Raw genomic sequence first — 17,266 nt, 5'->3', positions numbered from 1 at the left:
CTCCTTCAAATCCCAACTTAACACTCACTTGCATAAGGCCTATCAGTGCTTTTTCACCACCTGTGGAGAAGCTATTGTTCCCCTACTTAAAAAAACCCACTTCTGTAGCACATACTACTAGCTCTTTGGGGCAGGAACTGTGTCTTTATGTGTTTGTATAGCACCTACCACAACGGGGCCCTGATCCTTGACTGGGACTCTTTGGTGCTACAGTTAATACAAATAATTAACAATAATAATATGGGATGGTTCTCTCTCTTAATCATCTAGGGCCAGATCATCAGGTGGTGTAAATCGATTGACACCAGCTAAATATTTGGTTCAGACCATTTTGTGTCTGCTCTGGGCCCAGACTTAAATACCGCAAAGTCTCTGAATGCATTTGATACCTCCTAAAGCCAATGGCAGTTGAGGGCATTTAGCAATTTGCAGTGCCAATCTTTTAGACTAGAAGTTCCTTGGGGAAGGGACTGTATTTTCCTCTTCATTTGCTGCAACACGTGGCTAATGATCAATAGTAAACAACAAAACTAGAGTTGGAAAATGTGGAGGAGCAACAATAAAGAATTATTGCTCTCCAGGCTTCAAACTAAATACTAATTAGAGAATAATAAAACTAAGAAGAAAGAGCTTGAAGAATGCACTTAAGAATTGTAATTTAATGCTAGCATATTTCCCTAGTGTTTTAGACAGCATCTACAATTTAAAATAACCCTCAAAATGTTCCTGTTAAAACTGAGCAAATCTGCAGCAAATAAACTACTCAAAACAATTAGCCTGTTTTAATACTTGTTGGATATCTGCAAGCAGGTAGGACTTGCTCAGATTTATTCACTACAGCCTCAGTTCACCAAGGTACTTAGGACCATGCATAACTTTGATCACATAAGTAGTGCCTATGGCCTCAATCCACAGAAGTATTTAGGCTCCTAACTTCCATTGATTTCAATATAAATTAGGAGCCTAAATACCTCTGAGGACCTAGGCCAATGTGCTTACAAATATGCACATGGTTAAATTTAACTTGTTGAATCAGGGCCTATTTGAATGTACTCAAGACCTTTTTTGCTAGTATTTTTACTCTGTGGATTGATCACGAACAGTTTAGTAGTAATTTATTTGATACTCACAATCTGTGTTGATTACTTGTAATCGGTCACATAATGTTTCTGTTCTGTGATTGACTGAAGCTAACTTATAATCAGGACAAGAGTTTGAAGAAGCCGCTGGGGCTTTGAACTTCTCAGCAAGAGATATTGTGAAGGGCAGAAGTAGCAGGAGAGTCAAAGATTAGCTCAAGGAGAGCAGGAGATTAGGAAATTTTAGAGAATTGTATACCCTTCATTTCTGGCCCACACTGCCATTATTAGAAAAAGTAGGATAATATAAAATAAATTGGCTGGGTGAAGAGTTTCCATTAAATTTCCTCCTCCTCACATTTGTACCATGTGTGTGTCTGGGTATAATGTACATGGGCCTAATTTCAAAGGTACATTCCTGGATATTTTCTGGATACTTTAATTGCCTCTTTGCCAAAACTCTGCCAAGGAGTTTTAGGAACCCTGCTGCCCTACTGTGTCAAGCTGTGTCCCATTCCATAAAAAATATACTTACCTAAATCTTCAGGTGTGCCAAAGCTCCCCTTAATGCATCTGAGGAAGGAGAGGCATAGGTGATTGAGGATAGCAGGAGAAAAGTTTGGTCCCTGGCACAAGTTAGAGAAGCCCCAGGACTGACAGGTCAAGGTTTCAGGAGAGCAGCACACTCTGCCTCATCTCCTTCTATCCCCTCCCATCTCTGGAATGTCCTTGCCATGTCTCTTACACTAGTGGGACCAGGACTTGTGGTGTACAACCAGCTATACCAGCATTATGCCATCTAATAATACAATGAAATCCCCAGCTGCCATACATATTAGGGCAACTCTCTCTGTCCTTGTTGTGCTGCCAGCATGGCCAAAGGGGATGGAGCTGGGGTTGAGGATATGGAGCACCAATTCCAGCATGAATACATCAGCATACAAGTTTAAGTTCACTTCCCCTGGCATTCATGCTGTTAAAATACAGCCTCTGAACTTTTCATGGAAAGTGATCCAAAAGGGGCCTAAACATGGGCGAAGCAAATTCACACAAGAGTATTTCAATTTAAATAAATGTTATTCAAATTAGAAGAAAAAGCTTCATGCTTTGTTTTTGGTGGTATTCAACTAGTGCTAATTCCAATAGTATTTGAAAGAAGTGCCCTTTCTTATATGTTCTACATCCACAGAGAGCGATTCTAGGAGTTTTCTTACACATAATCCATGATACTGTTGCCACTCATCAGAAGTATTATTTACTGGGATGAAAGAACTATAGACCCTGGAATGCAATATATAAATGCAGATAAATTCTAAATAGTCAGAATAGAAACTTCTTCCAATCCTTTTTCTAGGGAAAGTGAAGGGGAGATAATTTGAGTTAATTAATGATGACCCCTTAACATTTTTCAAATAATGTGATTTTACTGAATAATAAACAGCAGTTCATGGAATTATAGAGAGTATAATGCTGTGAAAATGTCTTTTGCAGATTTCATAGATTCAGTTCACGAAAATGAAGGAGTCTTACTTGAACTTTTTTTTCTTTTATAAATATGTCCCTGCTAGTTCACATTTTGTGATAATTTTTGTCAGATAATTGCAGCCATTTTTCCACTCTGTTTCACATAAATGTTAACAGCTAATGTGGGCCCCACTCCTGCAAACATTTAATCATCCCAATTCATAGGAAAGATTGGAAGTATAGTAAAAGACCACCTGGACTTAACCAGGAGATCTTCAGTGACCTGAAACTCAAAAAAGAGTCGCACAAAAAGTGGAAACTAGGTCAAACTACAGAGGATGATTTTTAAAAAACAACACAAGCATGTAGGAACAAAATTAGAAAGGAACAAAAATGAGATTAAACTACCTAGGGACATAAAGGGTAACAAAATATTTTACAAATACATTAGAAGCAAGAGGAAGACCAAGGACCTGGTAGGCCATTACTCAATGAGCAGAGAAAGACGATAGCAGAAAATGCAGCAACGGCCAAAGTTTAAAATAACTTTTTCATTTCAGTTTTCACCAAAAAGGTTAGCAGTGATCGGACGACTAACATAATGAACATCAGTGTAAATGGGGTAAGATCTGAGGCTAAACTAGTAAAAAGAACAAGTTAAAAACAACTTTGACAAGTTAGACATCTTTGTTACGCTACTCCAGCAACGTGAATAAGGTAGCTGGAGTCAATGTAGGCTTCATCGACCTACCGCAGTGTTTTCACCACTCTTCATTGATGGCAGACACTCTCCGGACAACTTACCTTACTTTTATCGGAGAGCTGGAATACCAGGGTCGACTGGAGAGCACTCTGCCGTTGATTTAGCAGTTCTTCACTAGACCCACTAAATCAGTGGTCTCCAACCTTTTTATGCCCAAGATCACATTTTGAATTTAAGGACAACCCAGGATCTACCCTGCCCCTTCCCTGAGGCCCCGCCCCTTTCACGGAGCCCTACCCTGTTCACTCCATTCCCCCCACTCCCCAGTCACTTGCTCTCCCACACCCTCACTCACTTTCACCGGACTGGGGCAAGGGGTTGGGGTGCAGGTGGAGATGCGGGCTCTGGGAGGGAGTTTGGAGGCAGGGAGGGGGCTCCAGGATGGGGCAGGGTGTTGAAATGCAGGAGGGGGTGTGAGGTGCTGGCTCTGGGAGGGGGGCCAGGGCTGGTGCAGGGGGAACAGGCTACAGGAGAGGGTATGGGGTGCTGGCTCCGAGATGGGGTACAGGGTGCAGGAAAGCGTATGGGGGGCCGGCTCCAGGAGGCTGCAGGTTGGGTGGTGGAAGAGAAATGCTGGTCCAGCAGAGCTGGGCCTGCTGTACTCATGCTACTCCTGGTCTGAATGCTGCAGAGCCATTCAGAACCTGCCCATTGAAGGGGGTGGCATTTACCTTGGGCAGTCCCAGCCCCACACTGCTCCCAGAAAGGGCCAACACACCCCTGCGGCCTCTGCAGGGGACCATGTGGCTCTGCGCGCTGCCCCACTGTGCAGGCACAACCCCTGCAGCTCCCCTTGGCCACAGTTCCCCATTTCTGGCCAATGGGAGCTGCGCAGGTGGTGCTTGCAGGCAGGAGCAGCACGTGGAGACCCCTGCCCCCCATCCCCTGGGGCTGTGAGGGCATGCTGGCCACTTCCAGGAGTGGCGTGGGGCCGGGGCAGGCAGGGAGCCTGCCTTAGTGGCAGCCCCGCTACTCCGCCGGAGATCGCGATCCACTGGGACAGTCTCCAGCATTGACCAGTCGATCGCACTCAACTGATCGGTGACTGCTGCGCCAAATTGACACCTGCTGCAATAGTCAATCTCCCCAATAGTGAAGACAAGCTCCAAGACTGCAGGGCCAGATGCAATACATCCTAGAATACTTAGGGAACTGGCAGAAGACATCTCTGAGAAATTAACTTTGAGAACTCATGTGTAGTACGGGAGAGATTCCAGAGGACTGAAAAAGGGCAAATATAGTACTTATCTATTAAAAGAGGAATAAGGACAACCCAGGGAATTACAAACCAGTCAGTTTACCTTCAACACCCTGAAAGACGATAGAGCAAATAATCAAAAAATCAATTTGTGGACACCTAGAAGACAATAAGGTGATAAGTAACAATCAACATGGATTTGTTAAGAACAAATCATGTCAAACCAACCTAATATCCTTCTTTGACAGGGTAACAAGCCTGTGGATGGGGGGGAAGCAGTAGATGTCATATATCTTGACTCTAGTAAGGCTTTTGATACTGTCTCACTTACCTCATGATAAGAAAACTAGGGAAATATAGCCTAGATGAACTTACTATAAGGTGAGTGCACAACCAGTTGGAGAATCATACTCTGAGAGTATGGTTCACAGGCAAACTGGAAGGACATTTCAATTGGGGTCCCATAGGGATCTGTCCTGGGTCTGATTCTATTCAATATCTTCATAAATGATTTGAATAATGTCAGAAAGGGTACACTTATAAAGTTTGTGGATGATACCAAGCTGGGTGGGGTTACAAGCGCTTTGGAGGACAGGGTTAGAATTCAATATGGTCTTGACAAACTGGAGAAATGGTCTGAAATAAAAAGGATGAAATTCAATAAGGACAAATGCAAAGTATTACACTTCGGAAGGAATAATCAATTGCACACATACAAAATGGGAAATGACTGCCTAGAAAGGAGTACTGCAGAAAACGATCTGGGGGATATAGTGGCTCACAAAGTAAATATGAGTCAACAATGAAATACTGTTACAAAAAAAGCTATCATCATTCTGGGATGTATTAGCAGGAGTGTTGTAAGCAAGAAATGAGAAGTAATTATTTGACTTCACTCAGAATTAATAAGGCCTCAACTGGAGTACTGTGTCCAGTCCTGATTACCACACTTTGGGAAAGATGTGAACAAATTGGAGAAAGTCCAGAGGAGAGCAACAAAAATGATTAAAGGTCTAGAAAACATAACCTATGAGGAAAGACTGGAAAAACTGGGTTAATTTAGTCTGGAGAAGAGAAGTCTTGGGGTGGGGGGGGACATGGTAATAGTCTTCAAGTATGTAGAAGGTACTTTTACTGATGAGGAGTGTGATAAATTGTTCTCCAGATCCACTGAGGACAGGAAAGAAGAAATGGGCTTAAATTGCAGCAAGGGAGATTTAGGTTAGACATCAGGAAAAACCTCCTAACTGTTAATGTAGTTAAGTATTGGAATAAATTACCAAGGGAGGCTGTGGAATCTCTGTCACTGAAGGTTTTTTAAGAACAGGTTAGACAAACACCTGTCAGAGATGGTCTACATAATACTTAGTCCTGTCTCAGTGCAGGGGACTGGATTAGATGACCTATCAAGCTCCCTTCCAGTCCTACATTTCTATGATTCTATGTGTGTAACTTTACGCATATGAAAGTCCTGTTAACTGCTAACTTCAAGTCCCATTGCATATACATATGCTTAACTGTTTGCAGGATTGAGAGACTTATACCACAATATGTAGTCTCATAAACAAGCATACATTGTCTGTACTATTTTTTCTTATTTTGTAATTTACTTATCCTAACAAAAATTGTCCATATCTTATCAAGGGTGTAATTTGATTAAGCTATATATTTTTGTCAGTTTTTAAGTTGTAGTTGTTCGTAATTTGCTCATATGGATATATTTAGTGTCTCTGATTTTCCTTTTCTTTTCATTGAATATACATACCCATTAATTCATTTGAAAGAGCTAAATGTTCCCTGGCTTTCCTCAAAGAAACTCACCTTTTGTTCTTAGATATTAGCAAGAAACTGTTTTTTAGCAATCACTCTCCCTTTACCATCCAATAAAAAGACCTGAGTAAACCATTTTTCCTCCAGTAAATATCTTGAAGTAAGTATGACCATGATTCAGCAAAGCACTTAAGCATGTGATTAGCTTTTATGCATGTTCTTCTGTTCCATTGACTTAAATCAGACGTAAGTACATGCTTAAAAGAAGCACGTGTATGTAAGTGCTTTGCTGAATCAGTGTCTGCATTTTTCCAATCCAAAAATACAGAGGGAAGATGGATTGAAGCCAAATTCAACAGATTAATCTGAATTGCATGTAATGTACTGAGCCACTATGTTTCCAGCAAAGTAGATCCCTTGTCCTTTGCCACTTTAGCTGAAAAAATAACTTCATTGCTTGTTATGCCACAGAATGTTGGTGGATATTTTTACATATTTCTTAGCCCTATTCTTGACAGTCTGTCTTAAACCCAATTTTCCTCTTTTCTTTCCCAGCTGTTCTTGTCACCTCCAGTTCAGGAACTAAGCATATCAAATCACAGATGGTTACTCAATGCCAATAAGAAGGTTTCATTTTTTCCTCTTCCCATCACCACATCTTCCAAAAGATTTCCCTTTTTACTCTGAAAAATAATTGCTGAAAAATATGTTAGATGCCTCTATTGGACATATTGGCTTATCAGGCCATGCACACGTGATTCTGAAAATTCCGTGCATGCCACCTTGATTTAGCAGGAATTTGTGCTACTTTCCCCCCCTTTACAATTAAATTGGGGGAGGGATGTGGGGGAAGAGTGAGAATATAGTCAAAACAGTTACATTGTCTTTCTACTAGCAAACAAGCCTCCTAAAACAAGCAGATGAAACAAAAGTCAATATTGGTGAACATTGTATACTGAATATGTAACATTTGATATCCTGAATATATCAAAAATATTTTGAAATCTCTCTAGTATGGCCATGAGTTACTTAAATGTAACAGGGTTTTTTTTAAGTAAACTTCTACCAAAAGACGTGGAATTATAAGTCCAAGAAGGGTATGATTTAACTTTGAGAAAGAAGACAGAAAACTAGTTTTGGATATGAAATCTAATTGTTTAAAATGTTTCAGGCTCCAGTTCTGTTGACCTTTTGAAGTGGTAAACAATAGAAATGTAATGACTCATCATGTGACTGTTTTTAGTAAGTAATAAAATTTTTAAACAAGGATTTTCTTCAGCTAACAACAATTGGTTTCCCAAAACTTCTTTCCTTTTCATATATAAATTCCTGTGAACCCTGCATTCTGAGAAATAGTCTTGTATCTTCAGCCAGCCAGTATTTCAACTCCTGTTCTGCTTGCATGTTTTAGGAAGGAAGGGAGGAGTGGTATTCTGAATGCTGTACTTTTTGCAATCTTTATAAGAATAGCTGGCCAACTAACTTGAAACAAACAATTTATTTGGCAAATTTTAAGCTTTTTTTCCTGTTTGTGAATTTTCTGCAATCAGAATGTGACTTATATTAATTTAGTCACTTTTCTTAGTAGTAGAAATGCTTTGTGCAAACAAATCTCATCTTGTGGACTGATTGCAAACTGTTTGCCACCAGTATTTCTTTTCCTGCAAGTATCCTGTTGGGACGGTCTATATTTGCAACTCCTTATGGGCAAAGGATATGATTGGTCACCTACATCACATAGCATTGTTTCTTCTCCCTGATTGGATGGCATAATCTTTGTAAACTTTTTCAATTACTGCCCAAAGCAAATTTCATTTTGTGATGAAATGCATGTCAGATACAGGGCCAGGGTTTGCTTTCTGTAAACAATTCATATGAACAAACTTTAATTTGCAGAAATATTTACAAAAAACAGCAGGGAAGGTCAAAACTGAATCCTGCTTAGACAGAGCTTGAGAAATTTACGAGACATCTACTAGCCAGAGGACTAATCCTATTAGGCACAGGTAGATAGGAAAGCCAGGGAGCGGGCTCCACCAAGAAAGTCCAGGTTCTCTTGGTGAAGAATCCAGTTCTCTCATCTCCAGCCACTGGATGCTGGGATTTCTTTTATGGTGCCATCCCTCGACCTACTTAGGAGCTCTATTTTTTGTATTAGCATATAGATGGGTTATAATTTTGATCTACAATCCCTTAATTGATGGAGCTTTTTGTTTCCCCCCTCAAATTCAGAGCCTCCTAACTGCACTGGGGACAGGTCTTTGCTATTTAACCTATTAGTCTGTTTTCTGGGTCCTCCTCCCCAGTGAACAACTTTTGTTGCTTATGTTAACTTTCTCCAGCAGCAGCATTAGTATGAAACTGGCATGATTCTTCACAGTTCCACCACTCCCCATCCAGCTTTGTACATCAGCTGTGAAACTGACCAGACCTGGAGCTGCCCAACTACAAACTCCAGAAGATGGCACTGTATCATGTTAACTTTCCAAATGTGACCAGAATGTATCTTCACAACCATAAAGGCTAGAAATGTATTTATTTACAAGTATTGAATAAGATGCCAAGGAACAACTTAATGGGATAATTTTGGTTGTTGAGTTTAGTGTACAGATGCCAGGTGGTGTAGGTGGCCCGTGATAGGCAGGAGGTCAGACAAGATGATCTGGTAATCCCTTGTGGCCTTAAACTCTGTGACTATGATTCCAATATTATGGAGCTATGTTCATTTACACCAGCTAAGGACATGACCATAGTCCAACAGCAAATATAACAATTCTACATTTTCATTTCAAGATGTGTGTATTCATAAATTCATATCTAGAACAGAGGGGCATGGATCAGTGTTCACGTCACACTCCCAATCGGTACCTGGCCCAAGCTGGGGAAGCTAATGATCCTACCAGCAGACCAAATTCGGTGATCAATCCTGGTCATATGCCACCTGAGGCACATTGCACTTACGCTAGGAAGACTTGAAAAAAAGTAATCATATTAATGTAGAGAACCAACTGAAAAATATAACAATTGTTGAGACAGTTGTCAGGAATAGAGATGAGCACATCTCTAAGCACGAGTAGAGCTTTCTGTGGGATCTCCAAAGCTTGTTCTTGCTCTCGCTCTCTCTCTCCCTAAAGCAACAATTTATAATCCTGGCTATCAATGACATTTTCAAAACAGAAGAAAACTTTCTTTTATAACATGCTGATTTATGAAGAGCTGAGCACTCAAAACTCCAGCTGAAGTGAATGAGAGATGCAGGTGCTCAACATTTCTGACAATCATGCCCTAAATCCATAAAAGCATGACAAATTGTTCATTTTACCAATCAAATAGAGCACTACCTTTACCAGCCCACATCTGGCCCTTTAGTCAAATGAATGCCCCTTCCCCTCTCTCTCTTAAGAGCAGAGAAGGGACTGGAGGAAAGTTAGGGACTAGAAGTGATGACCACATGAATACCAAGATATCTGTGCTTCAGCAGGAGCTTATGGCTTTGCCATATGTTGTTATCATTGTTGTTTATGAAGTGTCCACAATGTGCTCAGTGAGATACAGGACATAAAAGGAATAGGAAGAGATTATAATCTAAACCCCTGACTTTACAAGTATTTATGCATGTGCTTAGTTTTAAGCATGTGAATAGTCCCATAAAGCTCCTTACAGCAACTGACTTCAGTGGGGATCTATGCAGGTGCAGAACTCTGTCTGTTTGGAGTCAGTTGAAAGACTGGGGCCTCAGAGGCAGACGGCAACAGAACCAGACACTCTTAGTCTACAGGAGTAACCTGGAGTATTGCTAAAAGGTGAACAGGAGGAATCTCAAACAAAACAAAAGTAAAAGAACCTTCATGAAATATCCCTATTTTAAATTTTCAAATAGTTAAAATCTTTTTAGAAATTTCCCCAGGCCCCAGCTGAGTTGGTCTTGAGGATGTACATGTATATACATACACTAAAGCTGGAAAAAATTGGTCATTAAAAACTTTTTTGGACAAAAATGGTCTATTTTGGTTTTGTTTGGTTTTGAGTTTTTTTGGAACACAAATTTTTATTTTATTTTTCAAAATTTCCAGGTTTTTTCCCATTTGCAAAAACGAGAAACTAAAAAATCCGCAAGCGTTTACGGGTGGTCAGAATCGATAGCTTCCGCGCAGGGTGAATGACAAACAAAACCTAAGACAGACAAACCAAAGAGCATGCAGCTGAGCAACGCGTCGTTGACCGCTCTTCCTGACCTGTTATCTCCCATGGGGAATCGCATGCTCGCCTCCTTCCTTCCTTCCTCCCGGCTCCTCGCCCGGCTGGTGCCGATGCAGACGGCGGACTCCCAGAAGCGTTGGGAGGGCAGAGGCAGCGCATCCCTGAGTTTCACACGCCTGTTCTGGGGGGCTGGCACGGGGGAGTCTCTTTTTAGGGGTTCTCCTTCAGGCCAGGTTTTAAACCCTCTCAGGGGGGAGGATGCTACACACACACACACACACGCCCGTGTGCTGCAGTCTGGCACTTCCAACCCTCTTCCCCCCCCCCCCCCCGCGGGGACATCTCCCCCCCTGCGGGGCGCCGGGCGGGCAGCCCCCGGGGATGTCGGGGGACGGGGCTGGGGCTGGGCTTGGCGGCGGCGGCTGCTTTAAGAGCTCCCACAATGCCGCGCTGGTGCCCCAGTTCCCGTTACACTCTCGCTCCCGGCCGGGAGCGGCCGCCGCCGCCGCCGCCGCCTCGGTGCGGTCACAGGAGCCAGGGCGCCGCTGTGCGAGGCAGCGGCTCGGAGGCAGCCCCCGGCCCGGCCCCCCCCCCACAGGGGAGGAGCTGGGTGCCCGGGCCCCAGCAACGCCGGGACAGGGGGAGGGGGCAGCAGCCGCCCCACACTCCGCAGCCCGCCGGCGGCAGCGCCTGAGCGGCGCTCTCCCGCTCCAGCCCCCTGCCGGCTGCGCTTGGGATCCCCCGCCCCCTTCCCGGGCTATTTGGCCGCTGCGGAGGAGCGGGCTGCCCGCACTTGGGGTTGCTGCCTGTCCGGAGGAGCCGGTGCGGGGAAAGTGCCGACTTGCCAGCCGCCGCGGGGCTTTGCCATGGCCGAGCTGTAAGTGCAAACTTCGGAGTGGTTTTTTTCCGGGAGAGCCCCCGGCTCCGGCAGCCGCTCTCGGGCTCTCTCTTTGCTCCGCTCTCTTCCTCCCCTGCCAGGAGCCCTCTCGCTCCCTTCTTACTGGGCAGTTTTCCTCTCTGTGTTTTCCTGCCTCCTCTTCCTCTCGCTTTCTGTTGCATCCCCCCCCCCAATTCCTTCCTCTTCTGCGTTTTTTCAGTTCCCTTCGTATTTCCCCTTCTTTTCTTTGGCAGTTTTTCTCGCTCTCCCTTTTTTTTTCCGAATCCCACTATCTCTTCCTCTTTCTTTTTTCTTCTTCAATTTTTCATGTTTCAGAATTTTTCATCTCCCTTTTTCCGTCTTGCCATCCCCAACTTTCCCCTCCTCTTTGCAGTTCTACCTTCAGCCCTTATTATTTACTGTTTCCGTTTGCATTTCCCCCTCTCCCTGGTTTTCTCCTTCCCGTTTCTCTTCCTTCCTTGTACGTTTCCTCTCCCCTCCTATTTCACCTTTGCCTGCCTCCTTGCAGTTTTGTCCCCTCCCCCGTCCCTCTTGTATCTTCTGTCTCTTATAGCAGCCGCATACAAGTCTTAAAAAGTAAGAGGTATTTTTCTGTGTCCTTGAGACGAGAGGTTAGACACCACTTTTCCTGAGCAGAGGAATCTCTGGCTCCTTTTTACTTTCTTTCTTTCTTGAATGGAAATTAGGAAGTTGTTGTTTTGTTTTTTTGGCAACGTGGACTGTTTTTTGTTTTTGTTTTTCCTGTCCAGGCAGTGACGGGTTTGTTTGATGGTTAATCTTTCTTATTCCTCTCCCCTGCCCCCTCTCTCTGCTAGTAGAGGGGGAGGGAAAGATTATAAGTAAATCTGTTTTGCCAGCAGGGAATGGATCACATTTTAGGAACAGCGTGAGGAAAGCTTGAGTGACTCATGTACAAGAACAAGGCTTGGAACTTTAAGGGATAAGGAGATGGATTTTGGTCCCTAGTTTATGCAGTAGTGAAGATTGTTGTAAAGATCTGTGGCTATTAGTGATTTCTTGTTATGGAATACATTTTTAAATTTTTTTTGTCATATTCCTGTGTGCTAACTCCTTTTGCTTCTCAGTTAAATGTCATTTTGATGGGGATCAACAGAGCCACATGTTAAATTGCAGGTCAGTATTACCCTTGGATTTGATCAGTGTTGTAAATATGAAGGAGATCGAGGGTACACATTTTGGCATGCTCTGTAGAATCATACCTGTCACATCTTGCATTTGGACCCTTGCAAAGATGTCAAAGCTTGACATAATAATAACAAAAACCACTAGACGGTAATTACATCCAGGACAAAGTGTGCTGTACTGTGGGTTATGAAGTCTGGTTTGTGCTTTACTGTATTCTGCACGGTCCATAGGCAGCACCTCTAGTTAAAATTAAGTGTGCACTGAACTGTAGAGAGAGAGTAAACCAATTATCTATTGATTTCTATGAAGATACCTGGTTAAAGATTTTTTTAGTTGATTGTGTTATATGACTAACATAGAGAACACTAACCTGGTGGTCTGATTATATTATTTTAGCAAAAATGTGTATAATTCATGAATAAAATGCTAACTACTTTACCTAGAATTGAACCAGTCAGTTTTAATCTTGGTTATGTTGCATTAACCCACTGTATATATTTTCAGAAAATGCCATTACAAATTGATCTGTTGCCTCCCGTCTCATTTTTTGTGGGTAAAGGGGTAGGGGAGTGGGTCAATGTTTTCAGCAATTAAATTTTGTTTAGCTTTAAAATGTTATTACAAAATAGGTAAGACTTGACATTTTAAAAAATTACTAAGCCATAAAAAAACAATCTTGTCAATGAAAGACAGCACAATGATTCTGTCCCTGGGGAACAGAAATGATTCTGTCTCATTCACAGAGTTGTTCTGAAAAGACATACTACTCAATAACAAAATAATTTGTATAATGCAGTCTCTACAGCTATATAAGAACCTGTAAATCCACTTCCTCCCTCCCCCAAAAGAAAAAAACAATCCCTATTGAAGCTGACCCTGCTTATTTAAACTAGTCAGCTAATAAAAAGATGGTTCTTTGGCTGTACAGAGCATGCTGGAGACGAAAAGAAAAACTCTGAATGGGTTCATAGAAGACAGATCAGGAACATAGCAAATGCTGTTGGCAACAAGCTTGTGAATCTTTTAGAACTATGTATTGGACTTAATTCATTGGTGGTTTCCCCAGTAATCTGAAAGAGCATGGATTCTGTTTCTACTTCTGCCTTGAATGGCAGTGGGAGCTTTACATACAGTACCCATCTGGTCTACCCATCTGTACCTGAGAATGATGGTGCTGAGCTTTTCATTCATGTCTGTAAATTACTCTAAGGTCATTTGTTGAAAGCGACTATGTGTAAATGTGTCAGTATATTTGCTTAAAAAGGACAGTGCCTTAGAATACTAGTTGAGGAACCATATTTGTTAGAATATTCCATGTGTGTTCATGCACTATATTGTTTTTTATAAAGCTGCAAAGTAGAAAAATTCCTGATGCACACAATTTATTTTATGTTTTGAAAGTAATATACCGTACATAAGCTGATGGGAATTTAGTGTTGGCTTGAGACATTTGGAGACAGAAGTTCTTTTTATTCACAGAGCAGGCATGGCTTTGACATATCAGTATATACTTCCTCATAATACCGCAGCTGTGTATCTCAAACCTGACCTGAAGGAATAGTTCCATTCTTATTTCTTAGCTTCTTTGCAGACACCGCAGAAAGGAGACCAATTAGTCCAAATTGCAGTGTAGAGAAATGTCCGCTAGGAACTGGACTGTGCCATCAACTCTGATGCATACAACTTCTGATCTTATTTGCTTTTGTAATATCTACAAACAGCATGGCGAACCATAAGCATTTAAAAATTGAGTCATGTCCCAAAAATCATGAGATTGGCTTGAAAATCATGAGATTAAAAAAACACACAAACATTTGGGGTTCTTTGTATCGCCTTCTGGTTTCTGAGCATTCAGGGTGCACTGAAGAGTCCAGGCTGTAATCTCAAATATTTGCTTTTCAGCAAGGTTTAGGATCAGTCATAATATAGATTCTGATGATGTAGTGTTTGGAGAACTAGTTACAGGAGTGAAATTTTTGCAGCATCAGGCCACAATATTGTATGGATGGAACACCTTTAGACTTGAGTGCACGTTAGCTGTAGGGATGACTAAATTGCTTGCTGTCAGAACCCCAAATTCTACCTGGACAGTTAGACCATAGTATTCAGACTGAGGCACCCAAATAAAAGTGGCCAGACTTTCAGTCAGAGGTCTAACATTGAGTATCCACAACTGAAAATTTTGCCCATAACTAACTCAGAACTATTTTTCCAGTTGGTGAAAGGAAATTGACACTAAGAGGAGTTTGCCTAAATCTTTTGTGCATTGGCAGAATATATGGTTCTTTCTACAGGCCTATGTCAAGTTGTATGATAGTCCTGTGATACTCTTGGTTGTTAGATGTTGAGTTGAGAGCACAGAATTTGCTCTAGATGGGACAGGAAAATGGGATTATCTACAGCCTATGAAGTGAATATTCGGTGAATCCCCCACAGTAATTACAGCTCCATCAGTCTGTAGTGCTTTCATTCATATCATTGTAAGTTTTCAGTTTTATGTTGCCACAAATAAGTGAGGACTTTGTTTGGAATTTGCCTGTGAGGATTTAAGCAGCAGTTCACTTCTGTAGGAAACACTTCCGTTAATTTTAAGGAAAAAATTGATTGATGCATTTTATATGCATAATGCATTCCTGTAATCAGGTCACCTTTTAATTTAGCTTGTCTTGTTTACTCTAATATTGTGTTAGAAAAAGGGATTATTCCCAACAAAAGAAATCTCAATTCTTCCTACAGTCCAGGATTATTGAACAAAATGTCTTGTTGTTCAGTATTGTCGTTGCACTCAATGTTGTATGATAACACATGTTGTTCAGCTGTTGTTGATTCCTCAGTGGCATAGACTTCAAAGGAAGGCAGTGAAATAGAGCCATGGCAAGAGAAAAAAGAGTTTAGTTTCAATGGTCTGTACCATCCAGCTGTTTAAGTACTTTACAGAACTATCAGAGACTGTTCAGGCATCCAGTTAGGGCTGACAAGCAATTACATCTGGAAATGGAACCTACTTTGGAGGACCACCTAGAGGGAAGCTAGCATTTAAACATTCCCTATTTTATCAGTGCTAAGATCTTCAAAATCCCTTTTCAGTAAAGAAGGATGAGGCTCTTTGTCAAGGATGCCTTTTGATATAATATTGACTTTACCTAATTCCTGGTGGTATTGTGCTCTATTTTATTTATGTAAAAATTTTGTTCTTTATTTTACATGGCATTATTATAATGAGAACAGAAGAAGAAGAGAAACAGGCCATGTAGGGATGCCCTCTCCTTTCATAATTGAAATGATTGATTATACATATATTTTGTTAATACTAGAATTGTATTTATATAATACTCTTATTGGCTAAGTATCCCAAATGCTTGAAAAAATCATATATGGATTTAAAAATCAAACAATATTAATGAAAATCCTCATAAAACCAACACATTCTGCCAAAGACCTTGTGAAACAAAAAGTCCTTTTAAACCTTAATAATTACAGCTAATTCTTTTATCGTCCTCAAGTTTGAACATGGAGGATATATTTCCTCTTTGTGTGTTTTTTTTCCTCTGTTGAATTGTATAAGCTACATATTTATCAAATATATTTTCTCTATCAATTTGTCTGTCTGTCTATTGCAGTGCTGCTAACCCCAAGATTTTATCTTGAGTTTTGTGATTTTTATTTGGTGTTTCACTTAAATTCCCCATTCCTGGAATCAACTGATTACGTGAGAATCTCTGATTTAATTTAAAAATAACTTTCTAGCTCTCATGGTTTCACAGTAAAGCTTGAAAATGTGACCCAGGTTCACCCTAAAAGTTCAGAAATCAAAAGGCCAAGAGAAAGAACCCAAAATATATTAAAAATATCATGTTTTTGGGGGCCTGACTCATAATTTTTGAGAGACAAGGTGGATGAGCTAATATCTTTTATCAGATCAACTTCTGTTGGTGAAAGTGTCCTGGGACCAACGTGGCTACAACTACACTTCATAATTTTTGAACATTTGGGGTCAGCAACATTGAAGTTGTAACCTATTCACATTACTTATTTGTCTGTAGAGGGTCCAGTCTCCTGCTCTTAGTGCTAATGGGAATTGTGTGCGCATTGATGGGAGAACAGACTCAGTAAAGAAGGTACTTTGGTTCCCAAGACTTTTATGATACTTTTTTTTATGAACGTGTAATACCAAAATAAACTCCATACCATGCAGGTAACTCTGAATGTTATTGGCCTTTGCCTTTTTTTGTTGACTTCCTGATTTAGGATTTTCATGTGACTTTTATCCCTTGAGTGTGTGGTTCCTTCTTTTAAGTGGCTGCTGTAGTGAAGTTCTCTCTCTAGTGTTTTAAGATAGCAGGATTTAGCATTTGCTTCAGAATTTTAATTGTATCTTTATTTCCCTGTTGCTCTTTTGAGTGAATATAGATGTATAGATACCGTTCTTTTCTGCCTGAATTTTCTTTGCCTTTGCCCCAAGGTTCAAATTGGTAGTCTGAATTCATTTATAGGGCAAATGTATTGTTCTGATAGTTGTACCACAAATAACCTTGTGTATTATTAGCCCTTTCATTGCAACAATACTTAACATGTATTGTTTCTGACAGACACCTCTATTATGACTCTGGATCATCCAGTTCTGAAGTGTCTGGGGCAGTTTCAATGCTGTCTTTCACATTTGGAAGTTTAAAGTACTGCATTTCTTCAACTGAATTGAAAGGAAATTAGAGAATAATATCTTCTGGTCATTAGACTTTTAAATCACT

At 41.1% G+C, this 17,266-nt stretch overlaps 2 protein-coding genes across 10 annotated transcripts in view; one reads left to right on the top strand and one right to left on the bottom strand.

The window, feature by feature from the left end:
* Window positions 1–10,645, bottom strand: part of LMNTD1 (lamin tail domain containing 1) — a 297,086-nt gene extending 286,441 nt beyond the window's left edge. For 4 of the 5 annotated variants that reach the window (XR_014713292.1, XM_084641002.1, XM_084641008.1 and 1 more), the window contains exon 1: window positions 10,510–10,645. The gene's annotated coding sequence lies outside the window, so the exon portion shown is untranslated. The remainder of the gene's footprint in view (window positions 1–10,509) is intronic. The other variant, XM_084641004.1, reaches the window with a different exon arrangement.
* Window positions 10,646–10,732: 87 nt separating this feature from the next.
* The window catches only part of RASSF8 (Ras association domain family member 8), a gene marked incomplete at its 5' end in the record, with an annotated part of 121,820 nt that continues 115,286 nt past the window's right edge, over window positions 10,733–17,266 (top strand). For 2 of the 5 annotated variants that reach the window (XM_084641085.1, XM_084641088.1), the window contains one exon: window positions 11,215–11,351. Coding sequence is in view for 1 of the 5 variants with exons in the window: in XM_084641084.1 (XP_084497210.1) it covers window positions 10,733–11,351 (619 nt within the window). Of the gene's footprint in view, window positions 11,352–12,412; window positions 12,507–17,266 lie in introns of those variants that run through there. The other 3 variants (XM_084641084.1, XM_084641086.1, XM_084641089.1) reach the window with 3 other exon arrangements.

Source organism: Lepidochelys olivacea, assembly GCF_965140295.1.
Source record: "Lepidochelys olivacea isolate rLepOli2 genome assembly, chromosome: 1".
Taxonomy (NCBI): Eukaryota; Metazoa; Chordata; order Testudines; family Cheloniidae; genus Lepidochelys; species Lepidochelys olivacea.
Note: the sequence above shows the minus strand (reverse complement) of the source record. Positions and strands in the feature narration are given on the sequence as shown.